This window comes from Coptis chinensis, unplaced genomic scaffold (assembly GCF_015680905.1).
Source record: "Coptis chinensis isolate HL-2020 unplaced genomic scaffold, ASM1568090v1 utg1929_pilon_pilon, whole genome shotgun sequence".
Taxonomy (NCBI): Eukaryota; Viridiplantae; Streptophyta; class Magnoliopsida; order Ranunculales; family Ranunculaceae; genus Coptis; species Coptis chinensis.
In genome coordinates, this window is record NW_028238118.1 from 79,434 (window position 1) to 107,373 (window position 27,940).

At 38.0% G+C, this 27,940-nt stretch overlaps 1 protein-coding gene and 1 long non-coding RNA gene across 6 annotated transcripts; one reads left to right on the forward strand and one right to left on the reverse strand.

The window, feature by feature from the left end:
- Window positions 1–5,903: 5,903 nt before the first annotated feature.
- On the forward strand, window positions 5,904–6,775 carry LOC147473727 (uncharacterized). Its single transcript, XR_015210318.1, has 2 exons — window positions 5,904–6,133; window positions 6,220–6,775. It is a non-coding gene; the product is annotated as an uncharacterized LOC147473727 (long non-coding RNA).
- A 7,128-nt stretch (window positions 6,776–13,903) lies between these two features.
- Window positions 13,904–25,244, reverse strand: TTG1 (Transducin/WD40 repeat-like superfamily protein). Of its 5 annotated transcripts, none has more exons than XR_015210312.1 (4): window positions 23,980–25,244; window positions 15,813–22,358; window positions 15,000–15,595; window positions 13,904–14,279 (listed from the first exon to the last, which is right to left on the reverse strand). XR_015210312.1 is itself a non-coding variant. In XM_086587108.1 (2 exons), the coding sequence occupies exon 1, from the start codon at window positions 25,023–25,025 to the stop codon at window positions 23,982–23,984; it is 1,044 nt and encodes a 347-aa protein (XP_086443234.1). In that variant the 5' UTR covers window positions 25,026–25,242; the 3' UTR covers window positions 13,904–14,279; window positions 23,980–23,981. The 5 variants fall into 5 exon arrangements, 1 of the variants encoding a protein (XP_086443234.1); XR_015210310.1 differs by having other exon boundaries at window positions 15,072–15,595; window positions 23,980–25,242; XR_015210313.1 differs by lacking the exon at window positions 15,813–22,358.
- Window positions 25,245–27,940: the final 2,696 nt, after the last annotated feature.

Consider the following 27,940-nt stretch of genomic DNA (forward strand, 5'->3'; position numbering starts at 1 on the left):
TGCAAGGAAATCTCTTTCAAGAAACATTTGTATACACTATACACCAACTCGAAGAGGTAAATTGGTGCTTTAACAAATTTTTCATTTTTCCTTTGAGGCCAGAGGGCGAGTAATATTTTAAAAAATGCTTTTCTTAACATCTTCTAGATCTTGCCTTTGTGTCTATGAGAAAGTGTTGCTGCATTACAATTTCTGATAAATTTTAATTGATCCTAATCTGCTTTTATCAAGTGCAACGTTAACGACCATATAGAACACAACCGGTGATGACTGTATGTTGCCCATCTGAATGTATCTGTATCATTTTACTCGGACATGAGGAGAACAGACCGTCCAGTCCAATTAAACAAGATGTAGGCAAGAGTTGTCAGACACATGAATTAATTGGACCAAATAAGTTTGGTCATTGTTTTCATTGGTAATAGAATTTGATCTAAAATGAATGTCTTGGACTTTTTTGTGGACCAAATACACAAAATCAATTGCTTGCACATATTATTGTTCTGCTTATGTTGGTATTTGGTTAAGCATTGCTTCCTAATTGTATTTATTAAAATTGAGGCCATTCAATTTCAATCATTGTTGTTATTTTTCTACAAGTGTGTTTGATAAGTTTGCCTACAAGTGTGTCTGATTGGTTTGCATGTTTTCATTAATAATGAAGTTGTTGATGCCATGTTTGACTTTTTTTGTTTTGTTTTGTTTTGTTTTGTTTTAATTTTTTGCAACTAAACAGAGATGGTGTCTTGCTATTACGCATTCTGGACTCTAGGCTCTCCAAGGATCTCCCTTCAGACCTTCAAAAGCTTCGATGCAAGGTAAGTTCCAGTCTTATATATTCACTTCCATAAGTATATATAACCATCAATTTTTTTATTTATAATTAAGAGCCTTTGCTTAACATGTTTAACATCTAATTTGATTTCAAATACATGTATGAGAGGCATCCGTATTTTATAGTTCTCTAATAGATTCAGTAGAATCCAGAAAGAGAGTGTTTTGATCCAAAGATCAAACACTTTGGTTTTTTATTTTTGGATGGAAACTGAGTTGGCCCTTCACTTTGATATATATGAAATGTTCAGAGTAATATATGTAGCATTACATTGTTTGATAGGTGGCGTTTGAGGTCATGCAATTTACCACGCCAATTGTAGAACTTGGAAACAAACTGGCAGAAAGGATGAGGAGCAAGGGCACCTACATAGCTCTCCATCTACACATGGGAAAGGATGTCTAGACTAGAACTGGTTGCCTTACGGGCTGAGCCATAAGTATGATGAGATCATTAGCAATGAGAGGAAGTTCTGATCCCGAGCTCCTAACAACAAGATCAAACATGAGTTATCATGTGAGGGAAACTTCTTTGGGCTCTCGCCCCTTGAATGTTATTTGAGGTCACGAGGTGCGGTTTGAAATATATTTTTTCTTTTTACGGTTTGCAACTTTGCATTGCTCCAATTGTCATGGGACACTTTCATCTACACAATTAAAGCGGATGGAGCTGAAACGACACCACTATATATCTCAAGAGTTGAAAGCGGTCCAAATTTTAAAAAAAAAACTTCGAGAAATCTTTGGAAGAACTTTATACTAAGTTACCATCAATTGATGTTGTCGCAGAATAAAACAAATGGAGCTAAAGCGGCACCTGTACCATCAGAACATCTCAAAGCCCTCCATCTTAAAGAAGCAACTCCAAAAGTACTTGAAGAGCTTAAATCCTTGATGAGCTTAAATCCTTGATACTCGGTCACCACCAACTGATGTAACAACAAGGCTTAAGTCTTCGCATAATCAAACTCATGCCACTATTAAGCAGATTTTAAGTGCACATTCTGCATGAGAATTGATTGTCAACTGGATTGAAGGTCGAGGCAAGTCTGTTGTTTGCGAAGCTATTATCAAAGAAGATGTGGTAAAGAAACCAATGAAACATTTTTTTTAGGAGTCTATTTTACGTGTTTGTGTCGGTAGGATGATTTTCTCTTGGTCGTCATCCTGCACATGCCCAAGCTAGAACATGGTGGTCATTGACCAAGTTTAATTATTAGATTCATATGCGTATTTTTATTTATGTATTGAAGTTTTTACTGTAATGCATTTTGGGTGTTGTTCTTTTCGATTTAAATTGGGTATATTGGATAATTGGAGTATAGGTTTTGTGCTAATGAATCGATTATATTTGGATCTCAATATTGAGAAAGTGCATTGATTAACAGATTTTAATGAGCATTTTAAAGATGGGTTTAACTGGGTAATGTTAAATTAGATTAATTGAGTTGATTGGATGATTCTGTAACACTAAATAGAATTAGTTCATCACAATCTGGATTGAAGCCAATGTGTTTGGATTTTATTTTCCTCTGTTGGATGCTATTCTATTGTGTAATTTGTCCGAGCACTGAGAGAAGTTTGGCTCGGGTCTTTAGCTATCTATGTAGCAAGTCCGGCCATGGGCCGGGCCAAATGGCTAGTTATAATATAAGAGTTAGCCTTTTCTCTATCCTATGTGACACTCTAATATGAAAGATAGTATTTTCTAATAGCCCATGTACATGGAACCTCTTTGGAGAGTTTGAGTATATTTCTAATTCTTATATTTGGAGAGTTTAAGTAAATTTCAAATTCTTATATATTTGATCAAATAAAAAAAAATTGCTAAAAAATAAGTGATTTGTATAAGGTAATTTCCTATTACGAATCAAACACTTTTCGTGTTCCAATTCTTATATATTTGATCCAATAAAAAAAAATTGCTAAAAAATAAGTGATTTGTATAAACTAATTCCCTATTACAAATCATACAATTTTAGTGTCTATGATAAAACACCGACTTATTTCAAATATATCCTTAACACGGCCTCAAAACATAGTTATCAAAAACAATTATACAAAAAATAACATTGTTACAACCCTTTTTCTACTACACGAACTAACCCCTAGTTCTCAGACACTTGTTACAGTCCTGTTTCGGCAGCAAACTGCTTCAACACAACGAGAGCAATGGTAAAGAACACACTAAGAAATAGAGGAATTTGATGTTGGGGGAGATGAAACTGAACCAAATAATGGCTGCCTACGTACCCAAGATCTGTTCTCTAGGGATCAAGTTTCCACGTAGTTCCTTATGAAAAATAGTTTGATATTTATAGAGGTAGAGTAGAGAGTCCTTGTAGCTCAAGTAATCTTGTATCTTGAGTAATTGTGATAGAGCATAACTGTCAACTGATAACTATTTCTTTGATAAGAAATGAATCTGGACATAAATCAATGTACATTAGTGGCAAGCCATGTGGCTAAGGTTCAGCCTTAGACACATAAGTTAATGGGCCTGTACATTTATCTATGGTATTGCAAATTGGGCTTTAGCCCTGTTGATTAAACGAATAAAATAGAGGCCCCTACTAATGGACGTTTGCCACGTAGGTGGGGGTCGAAACACCGCCCCCTCTTTGTCATGCGAACAAAGTTCACATGGCAAAGAAGAGAAGAAAAATCATGGAAAACTTGAAATAATAAAAGAGTAAGCGGAGTGTATAACAAAATGTCGTGTGAGCGTAAAGCGATAAGAAAAATGGACAATCGGAAAAATTCGTGAATTAGCGGAAATGAAAAATGTCAAATTAACGAATTAACATTATCACGGGACGCAATGGCGTAGTTAAATAAAAATGGCGAAAATGCAAAGATAAAATAAAAGATGCACATAAATAAAATTGCAAAAGAAATTGATTGGCGAAAATGTACCCGAGCGCGTCGCGTGATAATATGAAATTTGAGTCGCGATGAAGCGTGCAATAACGGAATAGCGATACTTTCGGATTATACCGTTGAAAACTGTGGAGAAAAATCCGCGAATGTCTGTGAACGAAATAATTGGAATTCGAAATATGTCCGGAATAACGAGAAGATGTGAACGTGAAAATACCACAGAAACTATGACTCCAAAATTAAATCCGGATTAGATAATGCTTATCATCAAGTCTTGCACATGAATTCGGTTTGGTTTAGCTAATAGAATTACACATGGACTGAAATACGAGACCAGCTCAAAGAATATATAAACAGAGAACAGAGAGGCTCGATCCAAACCGGCCATTAGTTTCGACGAAGAAAAGCTGCGTGTAGACGAAGAAAAGGTTAGTACTGCTTTGTTGTGCATTACTGCTTGTACTGAGGTATGTGTTTGTCGTGATTGGATCTCATCGCAGCACAACCTCTTTTGTTTTTGGGTTGGTTTTTGCTTGTTTTTGGTGGTGTTAAGTGTTTTAGCACGACTTGATCCCATAACCAAACTAGCCGATAGTATGCCACACTACCAACAGATCGGTGAAAGTGAACACGAAAGCCGACGATGTTGTACGAGCTGGTGGCTTTGGAGCTAGAGATGAACAAGGTAGTCTTCTTCCTGTTGCAATCGAGTCAACTGACTTTGAGGCTTCTCTTCATGATGCTAGAGTTTAGGAGGAACCACAAGGAGAAACAACCAGCCCAGGAAATCTGGAGTCAGAAAAACGTTGATGTTACTCCATCCTGAGTTCTAGCAGTTGTGACTGCTGTAGTGCTCTGAAGTTGGTTCGCGCACCTGTTGCGTAATGGCTTGATGCAATAGTGTAATCCTTGAGTTGTTGATATCTTGCCGTTTATAATCATGTGGAGGCTCTGGAAGTGAAAACAGACGAACGTGGAAGAAAACCGGTATCTTTGGCGGTTTCAAAAAGGGAAACTTTAAACACGATATAGTGCATCTCTAGTAAAGGAGGGGCATCATAACCGCACTTAACAACCTGGTCCGGTGCATCCGAAATATGAAATAACAAACAAGATACGGTGCAACACCAGCAAAGGAAGGGCACCGTACCTGTGTTCCATTAATCTGGCCCAGTGAACCCGGTTTTTGAGCTTTCTAACCCGATTTTTGACCTATCTGACCCGGTTTTATTTGCTTTTTTTCAGGTAGAAACTACCGTACTATCGGCGAAAAACACTTTCGAGAAGAAAAACTTCGATGGCGATCCTTGGACTTGGTGAGGTGGAAAGAAAAAGTGGCGGATATAACGAATACACGAGGCCACGACATAATCTAGCTTCGAGGATCGGCGGCTTCAAATTGGATCGGCTAGGATATTAAGCTTAAATTATTGAGTTTCGATAAAACTTAAATTTAGCCTGTCGAAGAACACGAAGAAAAGCGGAGACAAGCTGGAAAGAATATAATGAGCGCCGTAAAAGCGGATATGTTAGTATTTTTTTATAAGTTGTCGTAAAATTTTGGTTAAGTCTGAAAGACTGACAAAAAATTTATTCTTGTTGTCGCAGGTAGAAACAGTGGTACGACGGGAGAAAGAATATTTCCGAAAATACCGCGAAGAAAAGTTTCGCTCCGCATGATCTCAATGCCTTGTAAAAAATAAATAAGGTGAAGATAATTTTCAATCCACTCAGAAAGTTCGGCTTAATGCCTTAAAATAATGAAGCTGTCAAAAAATTTCACTTGGTAAATTTCTCGTAGAAAGATCGGCAGAATGCCTTTGAAAAAATAATGATGCTGACGGAAATTTTCACTCGGAAAATTTTTCGGAGAAAGATCGGACAATGCCATAGAAAAAATAATGACGCTGACGAAAATTTTCGCTCGGAAAATTTTCCTTAGAAAGATCGGCACAATGCCTTAGAAAAAATAATGAAGTTGGAGAAAGTTTTCGCGAAAAAATGTGACGTAATGCGAATTCTCGCCGCACGGAGAAACGGCGGTATTATGAGCAAATTATATTCATAAAGAGTCGATGGAGAAAAGTTTAGCGAAAAAGGCGTCAATTAATGTAAAGTAGAAGAATTAAAGAAAATTTGTGAAGTTTCGTTGAGAAAGAGCGACACAATGCCTTAGAAAAAGAATGACTGCGGAAAATAATTAACCGAAAGCGCTAAGCGAAGCGAATGCATATTTCGATAGCGGAAAATAGTTAACCGAAAGCGGAAAATAAAAGAACTGGATTGTAAAGGAAAGAATGATAGAGAATGTCGGGGTGACTATTCGAAAACCAATGGCTAAAGAAAAAGTGTCGTTCACCGTGGATGAACTCGAAAAATACTTTAAGCGGTGCCAATGATTATTGACAGCATGAAACAGGTATGTTAGTATTTTTATTTATCAATTATCGTAAAATTGTGGTTAAGTCTGAAAAACTGACGAAATGATTTGTATTTTTGTCGCAGGTTGAAATGGCGGAATTACGAGCAAAATATAGTTACAAAGAGTCGACGGAGAAAAGTTTCGCGCAAAAAGATGTCAAGTAATGTCGTAGAAGAAATTAAATAATGAAGCTGTCGGAAAGTTTAACTCAGAAAGTTGTACTTAAAAAGATCGACACAAGGCCTTAGAAAAAATAAGGAAGATGAAGAAAGGTTTTGCTCAGGGTGATCGCGCCGCAATGCCGTAGAAGAAATAAAGAAGTCGGAGAAAATTTTCGCTCAGAAAAATTGATGAAAAATGTCTCTCAGAAATATCGGCCCAATGCCTTAGAAGCCGACGGAAAGTTTCGTTGAGAAAGAGCGGCGCAATGCCTTAGAAAAAATAATGAATGCGGAAGATAATTAACCGAAAGTGCTAAGCGAAGCGAATGCAGATTTCGAAGAAGAAAATGAAGATTTAATTGAGCGACCGTAAGATAATTGACAGAGACAATTGATTAGGTAATTGTGTGAATGTAATACCATAGAGCTAAAACTTCTTTTGATGAAAAATAAATAAAAATAAAGTATGCGTTTGCTATTGAATGTTGTTGTTGTGGTAGATAACATACCTGTGGAAAACTGACAATGTTGTTGATTTATATAGTTAAAATGAAATAGAACGAGATGCCCCCACGTAGAGAAAAACGCCCCCAATGCATACTTAACTTTGCAAAATTAGGCTAAAAAGCGAGCATAAAAGCGTTCAAACTTAGGCCCGACAAAGCTAAGCGTGGTAACCTCGTCGGATTTTGTCGGAACAATAGTAACGAACTAAGCGAACTAAAAGCGTTCAAACTTAAACTTTGGCGAAGTTAAAAGTAGTAACCGTCACGATTTTGTCGTAGCGATAGTAATGATTCAAAGCGTTCAAACTTAGGATTTGGCGAAGTTAAAAGTAGTAACCGTCCGATTTTTGTAAATAGCGATAGTAATGATTAAAGCGTAAAAACGCGTTCAAAGCGTAAACCGAAGCTAAATGTGGTAACCGTCCGATTTTTTAAATAATGATAGTAATGAACTAAGCGGCGTAAAAAGCGTTCAAACTTAGGCGAAGTTAAAAGTGGTAACTTTGTCGATTTTTTAAGTAATGATAGTAATTAACTAAGCGTAAAAGCGTTTAAACTTAAACGGACGAAAAGATGACCGCAAAAGTGATGTGTCTTGACCGCCGCTTAACGGCGGCGGAGAGATAAGCCAATGAATGCATGACGCATGTCATTTCGGTCTTTGAGTAATAGAGATGCTATCAAATTGTCGAGCAAGACTACATTATCAAACTAAGATAAGCCGCCATCGGCTCATCTCTTGCTTCAAAAAAGACCCACCAAACCGATTGGCAACAAAGGCGAGAATCCGTGTATAACTGGAGCTTGGCGGCCCCATTGTCAAAGCTGTTCTCAAGGCACAAATGGCGTGACCTCATACTTTCGGCCGTTATTTGAAGCGGCGAAACTAAGTCACCGATTTCCCAATCTTTTCTCCGCCCGGGTTTAACAAAAAATGCATCAATTCCAAACCCAGTTACTATGGGAGCCATCTCGATAAACAATCCATAAGTCGATGGGATTAGGAATTGCGTTTTCATGTTGGTCTTAAATTAAGCCCCGGTTATTGGCATGAGAATGTCTTCCATAGATTCTTCTGGCGCAAGAAATCATCAATAGGAGAATCATTAATCGGAAAATCAACTATCAAAGAAGCGAGCATGTCCTTTTCGATTAGTATGATCCAAAGACAATGCTATATGCACTAAGATAACTTTCCCATTCGGCTAATCAACTTGATTCACGTGCATCCGAAAAGATCTTGCGTAAAGGGATTTTCGGTATAATTATGACCAACCTCCCTTGGAAGTATGGTTTCAATCGGCGACACGAACAAATGCAAGTGCAATTTATTCCATCTTTGAATAACGAGACTCGACTCGGTTAAAGTCTTCTCGATGAAAAAGGCGGGTCTACCATCATCAATGAAAAGAACAGCACTAACAGCTTGAGTTGTAGCTGTCAGGTATATGCCACTAGGTTGACCCGTTGAAGGACTTGTCAATATAGGAGGACTGACCAAGTATTTCTCGATCTATATGCCACTAGGTTGACCTATTGAAGGACTTGTTAATATAGGAGGACTAACCAAGTATTTCTTCAGTTGTTGCAATGCCATCTCACAATCAATGTTCCAAGTTGCCGCCCTCTTTAAAGTCTGGAAGAAAGGATGACAACGATCGGAATATTTAGAAATAAATCTATGAAGAACGGCAAGCCGACCAGTAAGTCGTTGAATTTCCTTCTTATTTTTGGATGATGGCATATCAATAACGGCGCATATTTGATCAGGATTAGCCTCAATACCTCTACGAGTCATGAGGTATCCCAGAAATTTCCAGAAGAGAGGCCCAAAAGAACATTTGGCGAGATTGAGTATCATGTTATACTTGTTAAGTCTATCAAAAACAAGTTAAAGATCGGAAAGATGATCACCCGTATTGTTCGATTTAACGACTATATCATCGATATAAGCCTCCATTATTTTTCCAACAGATCGGAAAAAATTGTATTGAAGAGTAAAATCTATTTCACCCAGAAGATTTAAACAGACAGACGCCCCCGGTCGAGCCTATGTGGAAGATGACACCGCCATTACCTCTTACAAAGAGTTAGAGATTTTAGGCGGTACACACTTTTGGGTCCGACTGGAGATTGTCTTTTTCTTTGCGTGTAACCAACCTATCTAGGTCGATAGTTTGTCTGGGATTGTGGTCTTCCCTCTAGTTAATTCTGTGACACCTTCCATCCCCACTGGTCCGGACACATGCGGGATGGCGTTTTTTCTCAAATATCGCGAGGTCGGCCTTCCCTGTCAGGTCGGTCCAATCTAGGATGAAGGTTTTCATTATACTTTCTTCTGTGACGCCTTTTTTCCCTGTCTGGATAGACCTGTCTAGGATGGCGATTTTCCGCAAATCTGCGAGGTCGGCCTTCCCTGTCAAGTCGGTCCCGTCTAGGATGAAGTTTTTTCTTATACTTTCTTCCGTGACGTTTTCTTTCGGAGGCATTTGTATCGCCATTTTGCGGTAGGCTGCTTGGCGATCTTTCTGCCGCCGGAACCTAGTAACAAAAGTCACGTAACTTTTTCGTCCACGTTATTGCTTGATGTTTAGAAGTGAGTCGACATTCTTTGGCGTCTTGCAATTGTGGCGAAACGATTAACAAACCGATTTTCTAGTTCATTGAATTGGTGAATCGATCTTGAAGGCAACTCATTAAACCGATTGTAATGCTTCTCCTTTTAGAGTTGATGGAAAGAGCTTACATATGGCGGATCATCTCCACCCCATAACACCAACTTATTTTTGAGCGATAGAACATGCAAGCCGGGATCTCCTTCCGACTCATCATAAAGTTCAAAATCTGGTTGTTTGAAGTCGGGATGGTGGTAAGCTTCTTGAATGTCGGTTTAAAACTTATCAAATCGCGCCATCATTGGTATCAAGTTTTTCATTTTACATCCTCGACTCTCTATCGTTAAGTTCTTTTTGCAATTAACTCTTTTTTTGTTGTTACGTTAGAGTTAAAGTATTGGATCGAAAAACTGGGCGCCCGGTCGTGCCCATGTGGAGAAGGATACCTTCCATTATCTCTTATTGGAGTTAGAGATCTTGGCGATGCGACGATCGGCTCCGACCGGTGATTGCCTTTGTCTATCCACAGTAACCCGACTGTCTAGGCGGTAGTCACCCTTGGCGGGTGGCGGTATAATTATACCACTTCTCCATGTTTTGTTGCTCTTATGCGGGATGCCCACCTTCCCGGTCATGTCGGACATATCTCGGATGGCGGTCTTCCCGAAATTGCTTCTCGAGAGGTAAATCTTCCATTTGAGATCGGACATGTCTAGGGTAGTAGTTATCCCTACTAATCGATTCTCCCCATATAAGTACGGATAATAGGGTCATTACTCTTAGAGTGTGCAATCGGTCATGACTCGTCGTAACTCACGCTCAACCATTATTATTAGAGGTGGTGTGGCGGAGGCGATGGCGGTGTGGATGGTGGCGGTGGCGGCTACGGTTGGATGTTGAGAATTGATCTTACCACTAGGAGCAACTTGATTGTTCAATGGTTCTTGCATTGGCGATTTGAATTTCGAGGGTTGCAATTCCTATTAGCGGGGAAGAATATGTTGACTATTTGAGTGCGCTTCTTGCGCTTACCATCTTGATTGTTTCACGTGATAATGAATTCTAAATTCTGACGGGGCGGCCAATTATGTTTTGGCGGCAAAACTGCTTCAACACAACGAGAGCAATGGTAAAGAACACACTAAGAAAACAGAGGAATTTGATGTTGGGGAGATGGCCGAACCAAATAATGGCTGCCCACGTACCCAAGATCGTTCTCTAGGGATCAAGTTTCCACGTAGTTCCTTATGAAAAATAGTTTGATATTTATAGAGGTAGAGTAGAGAGTCCTTGTAGCTCAAGTAATCTTGTATCTTGAGTAATTGTGATAGAGCATAACTGTCAGCTGATAACTATTTCTTTGATAAGAAATGAATCTGGACATAAATCAATGTACATTAGTGGCAAGCCAGACACATGAGTTAATGGGCCTGTACATTTATCTATGGTATTGCAAATTGGGCTTTAGCCCTGTTGATTAAACGAATAAAATAGAGGCCCCTACTAATGGACGTTTGCCACGTAGGTGGGGGTCGAAACAAGTCCCACTCCCTTTCTTCACTATTTCCTCTCTTCAGACCCTATCCTCTCTCTTTTTCTGATGGCTGCCCCTCTCTCATTCTTCCCTTCACTTTCTCTTTATATCTTTTCCTTTCTTCATCCGGGCCCTCCACCTGTCCCTCCATCTCGCGGTCTCCATCTCTACGCGTGTAGGGTTTCCGTACTGCGACCACGTGACTTAGCCTCGATCCAGTACGTCGCGGCATGCTATCTTTCGTTAACTCGGGCGCATCCTCTCTTTGATACTTTGGGCCCCCAATACTACCACTACAAATGCCCCCTCTCGAGTCCGCGACCATTTGGTGATCGGGGAGTCGAGAGTCCCTGATTTCACGTTTCCCTCCGCGGTTCCCAAAGATTCTTTTTTTCCTCATTTGGACTCCACGAGTCCCATCGCATTATATAACTGCGTCCCCTCGTTTCTTTTAGCATCCACGCGTCAATCCCCTGGACCGATCCCTTTTAGTGTCGCCTCGATTTCACCCCCTTCCAATTACTCTTTTGCCCCTTCCTCTTATAAAAAGCCATTTCGATTCTTTCCTTCTTCCATTCAGTCTTTCATTTTCCTCTTAACTGCTCTCCCTTTTCTCTACTCTTCCCTTGGTTAAGCTGCTCCGTCGCGTTGTTCTTCTGTTTTCCTTTGTGGAGGGGTTTTGTTCTGCTTGCTCCTCCCTTCCCTCGAGGTTGTCCCCTTTCCTCCTTAACCCATTATTTGCTATATTGCGTGTTTCTCTCTTGAATTTGAGACTATTGACTTCTTCTCTCTCCAACCGGTCTTATGCGTTTAACTTTTTCCACGACCTCGATGTCGGCCTCCGGATCCGACACCTCATCCTCCTCCCGTCCGTGGTGGTGTCGCCTCCCCACCCGAGCCGGATCGGGGCTTCTTCCACGAGCCCTTTTTGCCCTTCCTTAGCCCCACCCCACAGCCGCCGACCTAATCTCGAAGCTGTCAAGGCGGCTTACGGCATACCCGCTGACGTCATATTGGAGCATGTCCCTGCCCTAACCTACTACCCTCATCTGGTTCCTCAATTGATCTCTTCAGTTGTAGCAGTAATATATGTCTAAAGTTGTATTAGGGAGAGTTCATTGATTGGCTAGTCTACCTATTTAAATATTTATCAAAGACATTACATGTCTAGTAGCATTGGTATGATTGTCTAGAGTTAATGATTCAATCTAATTAAAAAGATTAATGATAAAAGGATTTTTCCATAATTGAAACAACTTTACTAATAAGATCATAATTTGTACTAGGTAGAAAAGATAGCACACATTTAGTTCTTATAAATTATTAACAACTTCACCGTGAATCATGGTTATTAACTTATTCATAGTACCAACTATCAAAACACGTCTTTCCTACTGCATGATACGCTTTCAGTTGAAGGACATAAATATGACAGATAAATTATGGAACAGATATGAAGTTACTCACAAAGTGGAATCAGGACGAGACTTTCAGTTGCATGCCCTCTTAAAAGTAATAGGTGTTCAGCATTAACTATGCTCACTAAGGTAAGCAATGTAAGAACTCACTGTTGCACTGAGTAAGGGACGCTTTCTTATATGCACCCCTCATCTTGTAATCTAGCCAAAAATAAGTGAAGAAAGAAACAACTTTCAAATATAATTCATCATTTTTTAGGTTTTAGTCCTCCTAAATAATTGGTATTTGGGGTTTGGTCCGCACTAGCCGATTTATTAGGCTTTGGTCTTCCTAAATCATTTTGACTAACAGTTTGTGCCAGTCAACTTGGTTGACTATTAGTCAAGAAGATTTATGAGGACCAAAGTCTAATAAACCGATTAATGAGGACCAAACCCCAAATACCCATTATTTAGGAGGACCAAAACCTAAAAGACCCAAAACAAAAAATGTTAAATGCAAATAAGATTTATTTATTTATTATTATTATTATTATTTGAAACTACAAAAATATTAAATGAAAATAAATTTTATTTATTTATTATTATTATTTTTTGAAACTACAAAAATGTTAAATGCAAATAAAATTTATTTATTTATTATTATTATTTTTTGAAACTACAAAAATGTTAAATGCAAATAAAATTTATTTATTTATTATTATTATTTTTTGAAACTACAAGCCTACTATAACCCAAATCCTAGATAACCCATGAATGTCTGCTAGCCTGCTAGTGAAGTGTAGCGTCCATGGGGGGTGACAGACGGACTGACGTTTGATTCTTCCTTTTTGCGAAGGAATCAAACAATGTTTGTTTTCCAGTCAAAACCGCAAGCCCATAGTCAATATGTATTCTCTATTCTGGAATTACTTGACGAGGACAACAACGCTTGATCAAATTTGAAGTCTCCGCCAAATAACTAGGCCCCCTCGTAGAGTCGTAGCTACGAAGAGACCAACCAACTTCTAGAATTATAAGGCTTGCATTAGAAATAAGAAGGCAAGTGCAAATTCACAAACTGGAAATCTATTGGGCCGAGGCCTAAAATAATGAAATCTTTTTTACCAATATCAAACTAATCAAAGTATCAAGCTGGTATTTACAAAACATGTGAAATCATTTGGTATTGTCAATATTCTCCGTTGCATATCGAAAGACAACTTGCTTTATATTGTCTGGTCATTCCTTTCCAGACTTTCTTTGCCTTCATATTAGCTGGCGTTATTTCCCAGCACGTCTTGTAAATGATAGTTTATTATCGAAAAAAATAAAGTAAATTATAGTTTGGCAGTTTTGCGAATGGGTGATTCAGGTGTCTTATTTTATTTTATTTTATTTTTGGTAAACATAGGCGGTGTTTGGCAACTAACAAAAAGTCATAAGTTACCAAGCTTAAAAGTCCTTATCTGATTTTTCGCTTAATGCAAAGTATAAGTATGTTTGTCAAAAACACAATTTCTAAAGCAGAAATACGAAATTTAAAAGCCAAGAAGTTAAAAGTTTGTTTGGCATAAACAGTAAAAAAATGCTTCTTAATTAGCAAATATTACAATACCCATAAAAAAATTACAACGGTAGTCTATAAAACATACTCATCCCCCTACAAATACCATCTCTCGCTATCCCCATGTCTCCTTGTACTTCACTCGCACTTGTTGAACTTTGTCCCGCTTCATGACTACTACCCACACCTTGCACAACAATTGATCACATACTATTTTCTTGACAATGAATCATTGTGATATGGTTGCTTATTGATATAGTTAGTATACTAAATAATAGCCTCTGTTGCAATCAATTCGGCAACTTCCCATTCTTTGTCACTTGTATCGGTAGAGGTAGAACTTGTTGAACTCATATCTTTATCCTGTTGAATTTGAAAAAGAAATATAATGTTAATTTCTCTATTTGTTTGGAGTAAGTAAATGCAAGTAAGTACAAGCATTCTCTACTTTATCTTCTTGTTGATACTACAGATAAACTGATGATGCACCAATTTTAGCACAGCAGAAAAACTGATGATGGAAAGTAACAAAGATGATACACATGACCAAAGAAAAACACTCAACTGCAATCACATGATAACATTAACCAACTAGAAATGAATGAATTGAAAAAGGCAGAGCACTGGCTAGACCCTTAGAACAGAAAATTTTTACATATGGATTCTAATATGGTCTGTTGGACACTTGGACATGGACATGGACAACTGTGAATCTGTGATACAAGGTAAAAAGATAGCCTTCATAAAAGAGTTGGAAAAGATATCAACTACTATCAAAAAAAAAGACAGGAAAAGATATCAACTATGTAAGCTACTCCAATACTTGACTCTAGACACATGAACATCGGCGAACATTCATAAGCACTAAACATGCCTTATATAAGACTGAGGGTCCCATGTGCATACAGAGGCCCCACATGAATAAAGAAGCACTACCAAGCTTCCCTTCCCACTAGTGCTTATTATAAATTTAACATGATTGATTTCAATAAAGTTAATAGTTACTACACACATAGATATGAAGTAACAGTCAATATAGTATAACCAGATGATAGTCGGGTTGTCAGCACAAAGTGCTCTGACCAGTTTAACATAGTCAGGTTGGTTGCAGTCCTCTGCAACTACACAGAGCTGAGCTGCATGTTTCTCAATCACCTTGACACCTTCATGGATCCCTCGAGCAAGCCCGTCGTGTGCCAATGATTTCTTCAACGCTAGCTGCAGAGCTGTCATTATATCCATTGAACAGGGAAATCAAAAGGACAATAATTACATGTCTATGGCAAAGTGACCAAAATCGCCAGTTATAACAACCTTCGCCTTGGCCATCAGCACTTTCCTTTGCAGTGCACTCCCTAGCTCTATGGGCCAGGATTCCCGCAGTTATAACAACAAACATCGCAAGTCACATAACCTCCATTATTACTATTAGCACCAGCAGTAGCATTATTCTTCTCTTGACAATCCCTAGCTCTATGCCCATGCTGACCGCAGTTATAACAACCACCATCGCGAGTGCCATAGCCTTCATTATTATTACCACCACCACCAGCATTACTCTTTTCTTGACAATCCCTGGCAATATGTCCAGGCCCGCCGCAGTTATAACAACCACCGAGCTTCACTTGACATTCCCTGGCAATATGGCCCTTCCCATCGCAGTTATAACAACAACCGCCCTTACCAGCAAAATTCATTTCAGACTATTAAAAATTTTACTCCAAACTCATGAGTGCAAGCTACAAATTTTATGATAGTACAAACTACAAACACAAGGATAACAGACACAGCGAACATGAGTGTGTGTATTGACTCGCCTACAGATTGTGTGAAAGGCCTTATTGAATCTCAATAAAGAAATGAAACACACAATTTAAATAACAAGTGAGAACTCACCTACTGTTGGAATCCCTTAATTGAATAGGATAGCAAATTAAGTAGGCATTCATGGTGTAGTTTAAACTTCATTGACTACCAAATGTAGACTCGTTTTTGTATCAGTGAGCAACACCCAGACCCAGTAACAAGTTTGCATGACAGTTTGTCTCACAAACAACATGTGCATTCATCTCCAATGCCAATTCATCATTACAATATTGGTTTTCTGGTTTTCTGGTTTTCCCCCAATTTTTTATATCAATTTAGCAATAAAATCGATCAATACAAATAAATAAGTCGAGAAAAATTCAGGAAATGGAAATGGATGCCAAAATTGAAACATTGGAATGGATTCACATTAACTAGGGTTTTCAATCGATTGAGAAAGGGTTAATCGTTTTCACCTTGTTCTTCGATCAATGATTGAGTTGAGATTGTCCATGGATGGATGGATAGAGTTGAAATTTATCGAAGGGTTTTTGGAAAAGAGGTGAGAAGAGAAACAGAGAAACCACAGGAAGACAAAAGGAGAAAGCTAGAAAAACTGACTACCCGGAAATGAGTTTTTGGACTTCCCAGAAAGACAATTTTTTTGCTTTCCCACTTCTTATATTTTTAGCTTTCTGAGATTGCCAAACGCGTTTTTGACTTTTGTCCTTCTAGAAAGCCAGGAAGTGACTTATTGAGGTGTTGCCAAACGACCTCATAGTGTCTTAGTTTTAGTTTTGGAGGGTGTTATTTATAGGGTTTATTAGCTTTTGGCCCTAATTTTTATATGGTAGTTAGTGTTTAGGCCTTTCTGTTCGTTTATTACTTTTAGCCCCATTTTTGTTAGTTGACTCGATCAACATTTTAACACCACTACGATTTTTTTTCTCAAATTGGAATGTTTGCCCTTCAAATTTCGCTATATTTCGAGCTAGAATTCCATTACATTTTCATTTTGTTGAATTCGATTTAAATGACCACCTGGCAATTATGTAAAGTAAAAAATTGCCGGCTTGGATGTTAATTATTACATCACGAGAAAGTTAGTGAAAATCTGGGAAAATAAAATGCTTTATTAGATTTTGGCCCCACTTTTTGTGGTATTAAGCGTTAACCCCAGTTTGTTTGTTTATTAGGTTTTAGCCTCACTTTTGTTAGTTGACTCAGTATCGTATGTTATCTTTTCTATCGTGAAACTATTCTCTCTTTCTCATGAATTGGGGTTTTCATCAATTTAGAGTTTTATTGTGCATAGTGAATATAAATTAGCCAAAGTTAGACTATACAAATTGGAAATTTCAACAAATTAGGGTTCTATTGTGCATAGTGAACATAAATTTGCCCAAATTATACCATACAAATGAGAGAGTTTGTCCAATTAGGGTTCTTTTGTGTATATTGAACATAAATTTGTCCTAATTACAAGTAACAAATTAGGGATTTTGTCCAATTATAGTTCTACTTTGCATATTAAACTCTAAGAAGTCTGTTGCTCACTTGCTATTCTGTATGCTTATGTATTTAGGTTGTGTGTGTTGCTAGGGGTGTAAAATGGGTCTGGTCGGATCGGCCCTCAAACCAGGAAGAGGCCATCATGACTTGATGGCGAGGCAATACTAAAATTGTGAAGCCCTAACCCTCATATCCTCTTTAGAGAATTGAGGGCCAGACCGAAAGTCATTTGATTACTCTCTTAAACTCAATATTTATAGTATAATCTTGCTAAATTGATACGCGATAAATTAATTATTATGCTGAAGTAATAGATTTTGTTGGTCCCAATTTTGGTCAATGTAAGATAATTTGGCTAAAATTTGTAAGATAATAAAATTTAAAATTTTCCACGTATGGTTCTTAGGTTCTACTGTTCTAATGTGCCCATGTATTCCATAAATCAATAAAAACTGCACATAAGACTAAATATAATTATGAGAGACTAATATACATAGCCAATGTATATTATACACGTGTCCAGCATGACTCATCACATAATTATACGAATACCTCAGCCAGGTCGCTCATATCAAGACCTCCACCAAGTCGATTATACTAAGACCTCAACCAAGTTGATTATACCAAGACCTCAGTCAGGTCGCTCATATCAAGACCTCAGCCAGGTCACTTATACCAAGACCTCAGCCAGGTCACTTATACCAAGACCTCAGCCAAGTCTTGTAACGCTCAAAAAGATTAAAAGACAGTCGTTACAACAATTCTGTAACAGCAACCATGCACTCATTTATCTTCCATTTAAACTCATTCAAGTCCCACATTAAAGGGAATTGACCAAAAGTCATATGATATAAAATCAGGAGGGGAATGACCAAAATGGAGGAGAGCTCTATGCTCACATTCTCTCCATCTTCAACTCAATCACTCAACATGAACTATGTCTGACTTGATTCCAGTTCACCGGAGAACTGGAAACGTAAGCAGTTCGATCATTTAAACTCAGTCATAACATCACCAATCTCATTTATCCACTATTCTCATAGGTTGATCAGGTCAAACACAAAACGCACATTTACATTTGCGCCATCTGTGAGTAGAAAATCTTGAGAAAAACTATATTTTTCACTCGTTTTTCTCAAGCCCACGAAGCGTGATTGAAAACATGCAAATGAGCTACTCAATTTCTTATGTGTTGCTGGAAATAACAAGTTCATTATCAAAGACACTAAACTTCACGAGTTTTTTCGTCTTTCTGAGCTAACGGCTAATATGCTAGTCCGATAAGTTTCTTCTCTTTTTACTTTCTATTTCATATTTGTTCAAACTGTATTAAGGTTTGATCTGCAAAAATTGAAGTTGTCATTAAATTGATGATACGGTGTAGTTACAGATCTTCCATATATAGGCGTAGTTACAGATCTTTCATATATAAAATATTTCTATGTTACTTTATGCTACTTTCTTCGACTTGACATTTAATTTGCGACTTGATTTCCCTCTATCTGCCATTACACTAGTCAAAACTCTTATCTACAATTCTCAATTTCTTTTTCGAAATAAAAATTGATACTACATGACGTTATTAGCTATCGTTGGACTACGCACCACAGGGCTTGATCAGATTTCAATCATCAGTTCAATCAACCTCAACATGTTATCATATACTCTCGATCAATCTCAATTGGCTATGCTCCTTTTTCTAGACCACTATCGATATCAACACAGCAGTTAAAATCTAACATCATGAAGACTCACATACATTACCACACATTACCAAGTTATCCAGACTCTTATTAAAGTCAGCTCAAACACTTTGGTATGCATAATGGACATTTAATTATTTTACTAATCCAGACACTAACATTTTTAAAAGTGTTTCCACGCTAGCATCAACCTCAACCGAAGCTAGACATGAACTTATAACATTTTGGTTTATAGAAGCAGCATACCACTAAGGGTTGCTACCAAATTGATTGAAGAACTGATCGATCTGGTCGATTCTCCATCCAGTGTGAACTCAAAAATGGGTGATAGCTACTGCCTTTTTGTCTTGTGTAGCTAAATTTGTTACAGGTTTATTACACTCCAAATTGGAGGTTATTATGCACTTACGACCTAACTCCATACTTATACCATTACAAATATTCTATTGAACTATCAATTTTGATAAGCGACCTCTCCAGCGCAATGATCACATTTTGACAGGGGCTACCAGAAGTGTGTTTCACAAATTCTTACAGGGGCTTAAATGTAATGGCAAGTTACAGTAAGGGAACCACCAACTCCAAAAGAGCATCCATTCGCGTGTTACTTACACTCCGTATTATGCAAAGTCCAATTGATTTCTGATTTTAAATGTGCAAGCGTTCGGTTAAATTATCGACCTTGATTCGATTGTACTACTAATTTCTATGTCTATAGTTCGATCTATAACGGGTCGATTACACTCCAAACTGGGGTTAGTTACAACCAACTCCAAATTGGGGCTAGCGCCATCTGTGCATATACAACCCAGCCTTTTGAGCTCAATGCTCAATTTTTCTTCGAACTTACTATTTGGTTTGTTCTAATTCCCTTTTGGTATTAGTTCGCTATAGTGCATGAATCAAGTTGGGGGCTAGACTTAGCCATCTCTGAACTGGGGCTAGTCATTGCCATCTAAACAGGTCAATCAAGTTCCAAAACTGGGGCTAGCTATAGTCACGCCAATTCAAGACTAGCTATCAACCATAGTAACGCCCTCAAAATGCTAGCTATCAACCAATCAGTTTGATGCCTAGCTAAGGATCAAATTTGATTCAATTATAGTTACGCTAATTCAAGACTAGCTATCAACTACGATCTCCAAATCATAACGCTCACTTGAGCTACAACCGTCTCACTAATTGAGGACCTATATTTCTAGGATCAATTCAGTGCAGAAATTCAAACTAGAACGCTCTCTTGAGCTACAATCTTCTCACTAATTGAAGACCTATATTTCTAGGATCAATTCAATGCAAAAATTCGAACTAGAACGCTCTCTTAAGCTACAATCTTCTTACTAATTGAGGACCTACATTTCTTGGATCAATTCAGTACTTGTCAAAACTGCATCACTTGCATCTTCAGTCATTACCCTGTGTGCTTCCCACATGTGGAATTAATCTCTCATCAAATTGTCCTACATAATAGGAACAACCTAATGAGAGGGGGCTATGTGAGGGACTAATATAGATAGCCAATGTATATCATACACGTGTCCAGCACAACTCATCACAGAATTATACCAAGACCTCAGCCAGGTCGCTCATATCAAGACCTTAGTCAGGTATTGTAACGCTAAAAAATGGAAAGGCAATTGTTACAACAATTCAGTAACAGCAGTCATGCACTCATTTATCCTCCATTTAAGCTTATTCAAGTCCCACATTAAAGGAGAATGACCAAAGATCATATGATATAAAATCAAGAGGGAAATGACTAAAATGGGGGAGAACTCTATGCTCACATTATTTCCATCTCCAACTCAATCACTCAACATGAACTACGTCTGATTTGATTCCAGTTCATCGGCGAACTAGATACGTAGGCAGTTCGATCATTCGAACTCAGTTATAATATCACCAATCTCATCTATCCCCTAGTCTCTTAGGTTGATCAGGCCAAACACAAAACGCACATTTACAATAATGCGGTATTGTAAGTTGTAGAATAGTTTGTGTTCGATTAGTTGAAATTGATTAAAAATTTCATTACCATATACTAAAGATCATATCATATCACTCTGATTTATATTTTATTCTAATTATACATATAGAAGTAAAGTGACCCGGGTTCATATTATGGCAATAGAACAATTTGTTCTTTTGAACTAGATTTTTCATGTAACGTTGGAAGAACCTACACAAGACGCTAACTTATGTAAAACATATTTTTCATTTTGCTATTTATGTAAAAGTAATTGTACTTTTTATTTATACAATTCTTTTGAACTAGAGAAAGAAGTTGTGAGGGCCTTAGAGGGTCGGGTTGAGCGTTGCCCTCATCCTTCCATATCTAAGCTATTACCCTCCCCACAAAACATGAGGGCCGGGTTGGCCAAGATCTTGAGGGCCTTTTTTACACCCTATGTGTTGTTATTGTTAACAACAATATTTGTTTTTAGCCCCTCATTTTGCAATAGAATTTAAGAAAATACAAGGATCAAAAGACACAGTAGTGTTAAAGTTGGGTGAGTGAGGTTAAAAACTAATAAACGAACAAAGTGTGGCTAAAATATGAATACCATACATATATAAAATAAAATGGGGACAAAAGCTACTAAACTCTTATTTATATCTTTATCACTTTTATTCTTAAGGATGTAGTTTTCTGGAATATAATTGAAGTCCAAGCAACACCGGGTAGCTCATCCATGTCTCTTTAATTTAATATAAAGTGGTTTTATCAAAAATAAAATAAAAAAATAAAATGTAGTTTTCCTGTTTTAAACCATTAAAAAAAAAAGATGGTTGTATGAAGTCCACTTTATAGCGAATCCAATGTTATTCCACTCCTAAAAGTATTTCCTGTTTTAAACCATTAAAAAAAACAGATGGTTGTATGAAGTCCACTTTATAGCGAATCCAATGTTATTCCACTCCTAAAAGTATACTTACAAAATTACACATCACATAATGGAGCCCCATCCAAAAAATAATAATAAAAAAATAAAATCAGCTTAATTGAATATATTTAAACTTGTCAAAAGTTGTATAAAAAAAATTAAAAAAATCTAGACCGTCTGATACTTTCATAACATTCTAAACGATTTTTGGCGATGTTGTATATTTTCAAATGAACTGATTTTTTGCAAGGCTGATCTCGATCTCTATTATGTGGAGAACATCTCCATAAAAAATCGACTTCTAGTTCATTGTATTTAGTGGTGGAGTAACTTCGGAGTCGTTTTAAGTGGAGTAACTTCGGTTGGGGCGACGGATATCAAAGGACTCAAGTCTCAACTGATCACTTAATCAACTACCATAAACCAAGCTCCAGCTTTCCTGCTTGCAATAGGCATTCAAAAGGTAGGTAGGTAGGACTGTAGGAGATCTTATAGACCAGCCATATATATACACCTTTCGCTTGATCCTAAATCATCTGCATTGACTAACATAAGGTAAGATTTTACACAAAGGATACGACACCTGACTTTCTCAGCCCACTTGTCCAAGCACTCTCTATCCTCTCTATGAAACATAACAGAGCAGTTCTTTAACTTTCTTATATCATTCCCCTCTCCAAGCAACACAAGCAAAGAAAATCTAAAACAAATAAACCGTTTGAGCAAACTACTGAAGATTTAGCAACTCTTTTTGTAGTTTCAATTTCATTCCTTAGGGCTTAGGTTGTGAGTTGGTCCGAAAGTGGGATCAAAATGGGATCAAAGTATGTTATGGTATTTCTTGTCCATACCTTGTCCGATCATTACGAGAGTGTTGACACGTGTCTACTTCCCATTAGCAGAAATACGTACACAGTAGCCTCACTAATTGGATAACTTAAGAGAATATAATCTACAAGATGGGCATTGGTTCAAGTAAAGTCTAGTATAACACATAATTCAATAGCTTATCGTGTTCTTCTAGTGATGAGAGATTATTTCATCACAAGTCTTTAGATAATTTTCACTGAACATAAAACATATTGTTTATTGTTTAATGTGAAATGTCTCACAAGATCATACATTGACATAATCTGTTAGCCCATTCGACAAACCAAAGAGCATAACCAGCCATTTTACCACCCATCCAAATGCAGTTCTATATTGATCACCACAAACTGCATTGGGAACGGATGTAACCACTTTTAAGATCAAACTTTGTAAAAATATGAACACCCTATAAACAATCTAACAAGTCTTCCAACAGGGAAATCATACTGATTGCCCTACTATCTACACATGCGAAGTTCCCTATTCCTTTGGTGAATAGCACAAGGACTGCGTAGGAAAATTTGCTTTCTCTAAACTAGCCCTTTTGGCCCAATTCAACCTAACGTGGCATCTCCACATGTTCCACAGGAGAACCCGGTAGTGAGGGAGATTCAACAAAGAAACTCAAGGGATAAATCTATAGAGTGTTGGATTTCCCTGAGAGGGGGATGTTGACTTCCATTTTTTTCATGCAACAGACATCACAAGAAGACTACAAAAGAGGGATCAAGACTCACAACACCTTTCTTGAGTCGACTTTCAAAGTGGTGTGCTATAGCAAGATGTGCCCAAGTCCCATGCTTCTTCGGCTAATAAAGTAGCATGTGCCACATTTTTCAGTATGGGTGGATAGAGTGGCTCCAAAAGCAATTTCTTTTCGTTATGCATGAATGTATGAGTATTTGACTCACCACCAAGAATACTCTTGTGGTTGAATTGCCACGTTCAACCATAATAAGAGGTGGCAGAAAAGTTCTATGGATCTAACCAACCAGTTAACCTTAGTACATTAGTGTGTCATCCAAATGTCTACAGGACTACATCTTGATAAATGCTGAGCTTAACTGCCTACAAACTCTACTACAATATATAGTGTGCTCAGAAAATGTGAGGATCAACTGTGTTAGAATCTTAGAAACGTAAGTAAACCACTTTCTTAGATACATTCAGTTCTCCTGAGACATAGAAAACACTGATTTTGTTTAAGCACACATTTGACATAGAACTAGGAAGGTTAAAATAGATGTAAAACTGTAGTGCAGTAATAGAAGAAGTTGTTGAGTGCACCTTTAGACTTTCAAGAGCTGCATCTTTGAGGCAAATGCAATAGCAATCCAGTCTGGTTGGAGCACTGACCACTGCAGCTGGTTAATTTCGGAGTCGGCAGAGTAGGCCAGCATGGGATCAATCCCATTGGGACCAGCAACAGTTGGCAACTCCCAAATGAGTGCCTGGGCATCATCACCGGCAGAACAGATATGGCGAGGACTCTGGGGAGCCCAAGCAATAGCATTAACGCTTGCACGGTGCCTATCCAACTCAGCAACAGGCATTGTGGGAGACCGAATATCCAAAATGACAACCTTATTGCTATCCATCAAAATGGTAGCCATGTACCTCAAATCCTGCTTGTTCCAAGCGAGCCTGAGCAGAGGGGTATCGGGGTGAGGACTCTCGTAGATAATGGTGGAGTGCTCTTTGTCCCTCAAATCAAAAATGCGGACAGAGCCATCAGCAGAGACGGAAGCGAAAACCCCAGCCTCGCCCCAAGCAATGTCGTAAACCTCCTTGTCGTGGGCGATGAGTTGAGTCTCAACGACACCCCTCTCGACATCCCAAATGGTGCAGGTGGTGTCGATGCTGGAGGTTCCGATCCTCCTGGGATCTACTGGGTTCCAGTCAAAGGAAGTGAGGGGGGCACAGAACTCGCTGGTCTTGCTGTTGTTGAGAAGTGATTTCTGGACAACCGAGGGGGAGGAGGAATCGGAATCGGAGTCTCCCCCCTCTTTGATCTCCCACAAGCGAAGGAAATCGCCAGAGGAAGCGAGGAGGTCAGGGGAATTGGGTTTGCTGGGATGGAACATGAGCTTGGTGGGAGGGTAGGGATGGTCGAAGGAGAGATTGGGATGGGTCTTGAAAGCTAGGGTTTCTTCGTCGAAGGAGAGGATGTCTACCTTGTTGTTCAAGTCCTCCAGAAAGCTCCCCGTTGCGATGCGGTGCTGCGACTTACTATTGTCGTCGCAGGAAGAGAAGGCCATAGCGTATATTGGGTACGGAGAATCGTAAGTGAACAAGTTCTCCGATCTCTCCTGCCCTGAATTCGAGTCCATCATCCTTGGAAACCCAATCCGATTGATTTTTTCTTCCTAGGGTTCCAAAATGAGGCAGGGTCTGGTGTCTGTGAGAGAGACTAGAAGAGTGTCTTTCCTTTACCAGTCAATTCTTTTTTTTCGCTAAAATGACCTTTACCAGTCAAGAGGGGCTACAAACTCGGCTAACGGATTTGTTTGGTGGGTGATAGAAAAATTTGGTGTCCGACTCTTATTTTTTCGATAGAATACGGCGTCCGACTCGAATACACGTAGGGGGTGTAAAAACGGCCCTCAAGCCCTCGGCCCGCCTGACCCGACCCGGCCCATAGACAAAAAAAGCCCTCAATTTTAAGCCCGCATGCAATTTGAGGCGGGGGCGGCCCGACCTAAATGTTTTGAGGGAGGGTAAAGGCCTGGAGATATGGAAACATGAAGTGCCCCGGCCCGACCCCTTTAAAAGCCCTCACAAAGCAGTATTAAGGCCCCCATTTGATATTTAGATTTTCTAAACAAAATTACATTATAATACCCTTGGTTATGCATTATAATGTCCTGATGGAGGTTCTCTCTCTTGTAATGAATATATTGTTAGAATATGTGAATATATTACATAGGATCTGTTGTATTATATGGATATATCTACATCCCATAGAATATATTCATATATTATTATATATGTTAATGAAGTTTGATAGGTTTCAAGAAATTTTTGTAATTAATATGTTAATTAGTTAATGAAATCGATAAAACCAAATATGTTAATGAAGTCTAAACAAGTTGTATTGAGAGTTTTGAATAATTAATGAGTTATGCGGACCTACTTGACGTTTAAAAAGGAGGTGAGAGTGAAGTATATAATTAAAGTGTTGGCCCTCACAGGCCGACCCATCATAAAGTAATTTGGGCGGTACCCTCAAATCAATCATATGGGCTTTATGATTTGAGGGCCGGGCTGACCCGGCCCGACCCATTTTACACCCCTAAATACACGTATGTGTAGGCCAAAAACCCCCTATTTATGACATACACTAGCAAAAATACACGTGCTTGGTTCAGAATATAATCTTAACTAAAGATTAATTTAGTTTCAATTTCCAAAAATTTAGTTAAATGGTTGAAGTATAAAGTTTAAAAAGTTCATAACTTAAGAATAATTTATTCTCATAAAGTTTATAAAAAAACACATTTTTATCGAAAAAATAAATAAATAAAATACACAGTAATTACAAATTTACAATAAAAAAAAAAACAAATAACTAAAGTTTCTACACAGTAAGAAAGGTAGGAGCTTAGGAGTGGACTTGAATTGATTGTCTGCACTTGTATAACTTCAAATGACCTGCAACACATATTAAAAGTTGAATTAGATAGTTAGTATTTTATTGGTAATCAAATGTACATCAAATATGTTTCATGAAAATGAATAATTGCTCGACTGAACCCAGATAGAACACACACGGATCTTAGACTTGCTACGAAGAGGGGACTACTTCAATAATAACATTTAATAGTTCAATAGCAAATCTCATGAAACAGTACCTAAAACCACCAACACTTGCATATTACCTCTAAATAACATATATACCAAATAATCAATAAAATCTTGCAACAAAAACTTAATATACTGAGCATATATCATATGGACTACCAGGTACCAGCCAAAATGGTCTTCCTTCATTCACATTTAATGAAGTTGATTCAAACCAACAATAATATCGTGAAAGTGAGAGCCAAAGCCCCATAATAGTTATATTTTGTCCTATATCACATATAGGATCTCATACCACAATCAATGTTAATTATTGCTTGTGTTTCTTACTTCAATCTTTATATAAAAAAAAAAAAAAGGGGTTAACTAGTAGATTAGCCCCCACTAGATAGATGGGAAATTAGGATCCTAAATACACACAAAAAAAAGCCAATTGGGTTGACCGAAATTTTTTTGTGTGTATTTAGGGGGGAGACCCTAATTTCCTATCTAGTGGGGGGGAAATCCTAATTGGCTCATCTAGTGGGGGGGTAATACTAGTTCACCCAAAAAAAAATCATCTTCTACATACTAAAAGTCATTCACACAGGTTATATATTTGCTAGATTGCCTTATGATTGTCAAGACCATTCATCATCACAACCAAAAGGTACTTTTAGGATGTCATGCGTTTGCCTTTTGGAGGTCATGGTGTCATACCAATCTTCTTTCCATTCACATACAATGTAACACAGTTTATGAACACCATCATAAGGCACAAGTCAATCAAGGATAAAATCAAACAGTGGCTCTATACATACTACCATCGAGTACTGACATGGCCTTCTGTTTGAAAGAAGATACACCTAAAAAAAAAACTATATTACTTCAGGTGCTTCATATATTTAGTTTAAAGGCGATCCATCTTCTTTGCTAAAAAAAACTATGACAACTCGTGTGCAACGTACATGCACTGCTATTAGTGTAATGTAAAACATTTCAATTAGATTGATATTTATGCACTACTTACGTTACACGGACATGAAAGAGAGTGTCATATTCCTTCAAAGTTTATTACTGCTATTGTTATGCGTGTACTGCAACAAAAACCTCGAAAGCGTTAGCTTTATAACAACTGCTACGAAATCTTCAATTTTGGCTAAGGAAATTGGTGATGGAGTGGAGAGGCAACCTTTAATTTCTAAACGATGATGGCAATTCGTATTTTTTTTGTGAGTGAAGAGTGTTTTTCTTTTTTGTGGTGAAGGAGGAGGTGATCTTTGAGGGGTGAAGAGTGTTATTTTTTTTTTCAAGTGAAGGAGGCGTTAGAAGTTAATTAAGGCAGAAAATGTGTTTTGTTTTTTTTTAAGCTTAAAATGGAGTTGGAAGCTTGGGGAGATAGAGAAAGAGTGGAGATGAAGAGACTGGACAGAGAGGAAAAACCGAGAAGTCTAAGCAAAATGATAAA

Bases quoted from the DNA above. Each gene is read 5' to 3' on its own strand.
- TTG1 (XM_086587108.1), bottom strand. From the start codon at position 25,025: ATGATGGACTCGAATTCAGGGCAGGAGAGATCGGAGAACTTGTTCACT.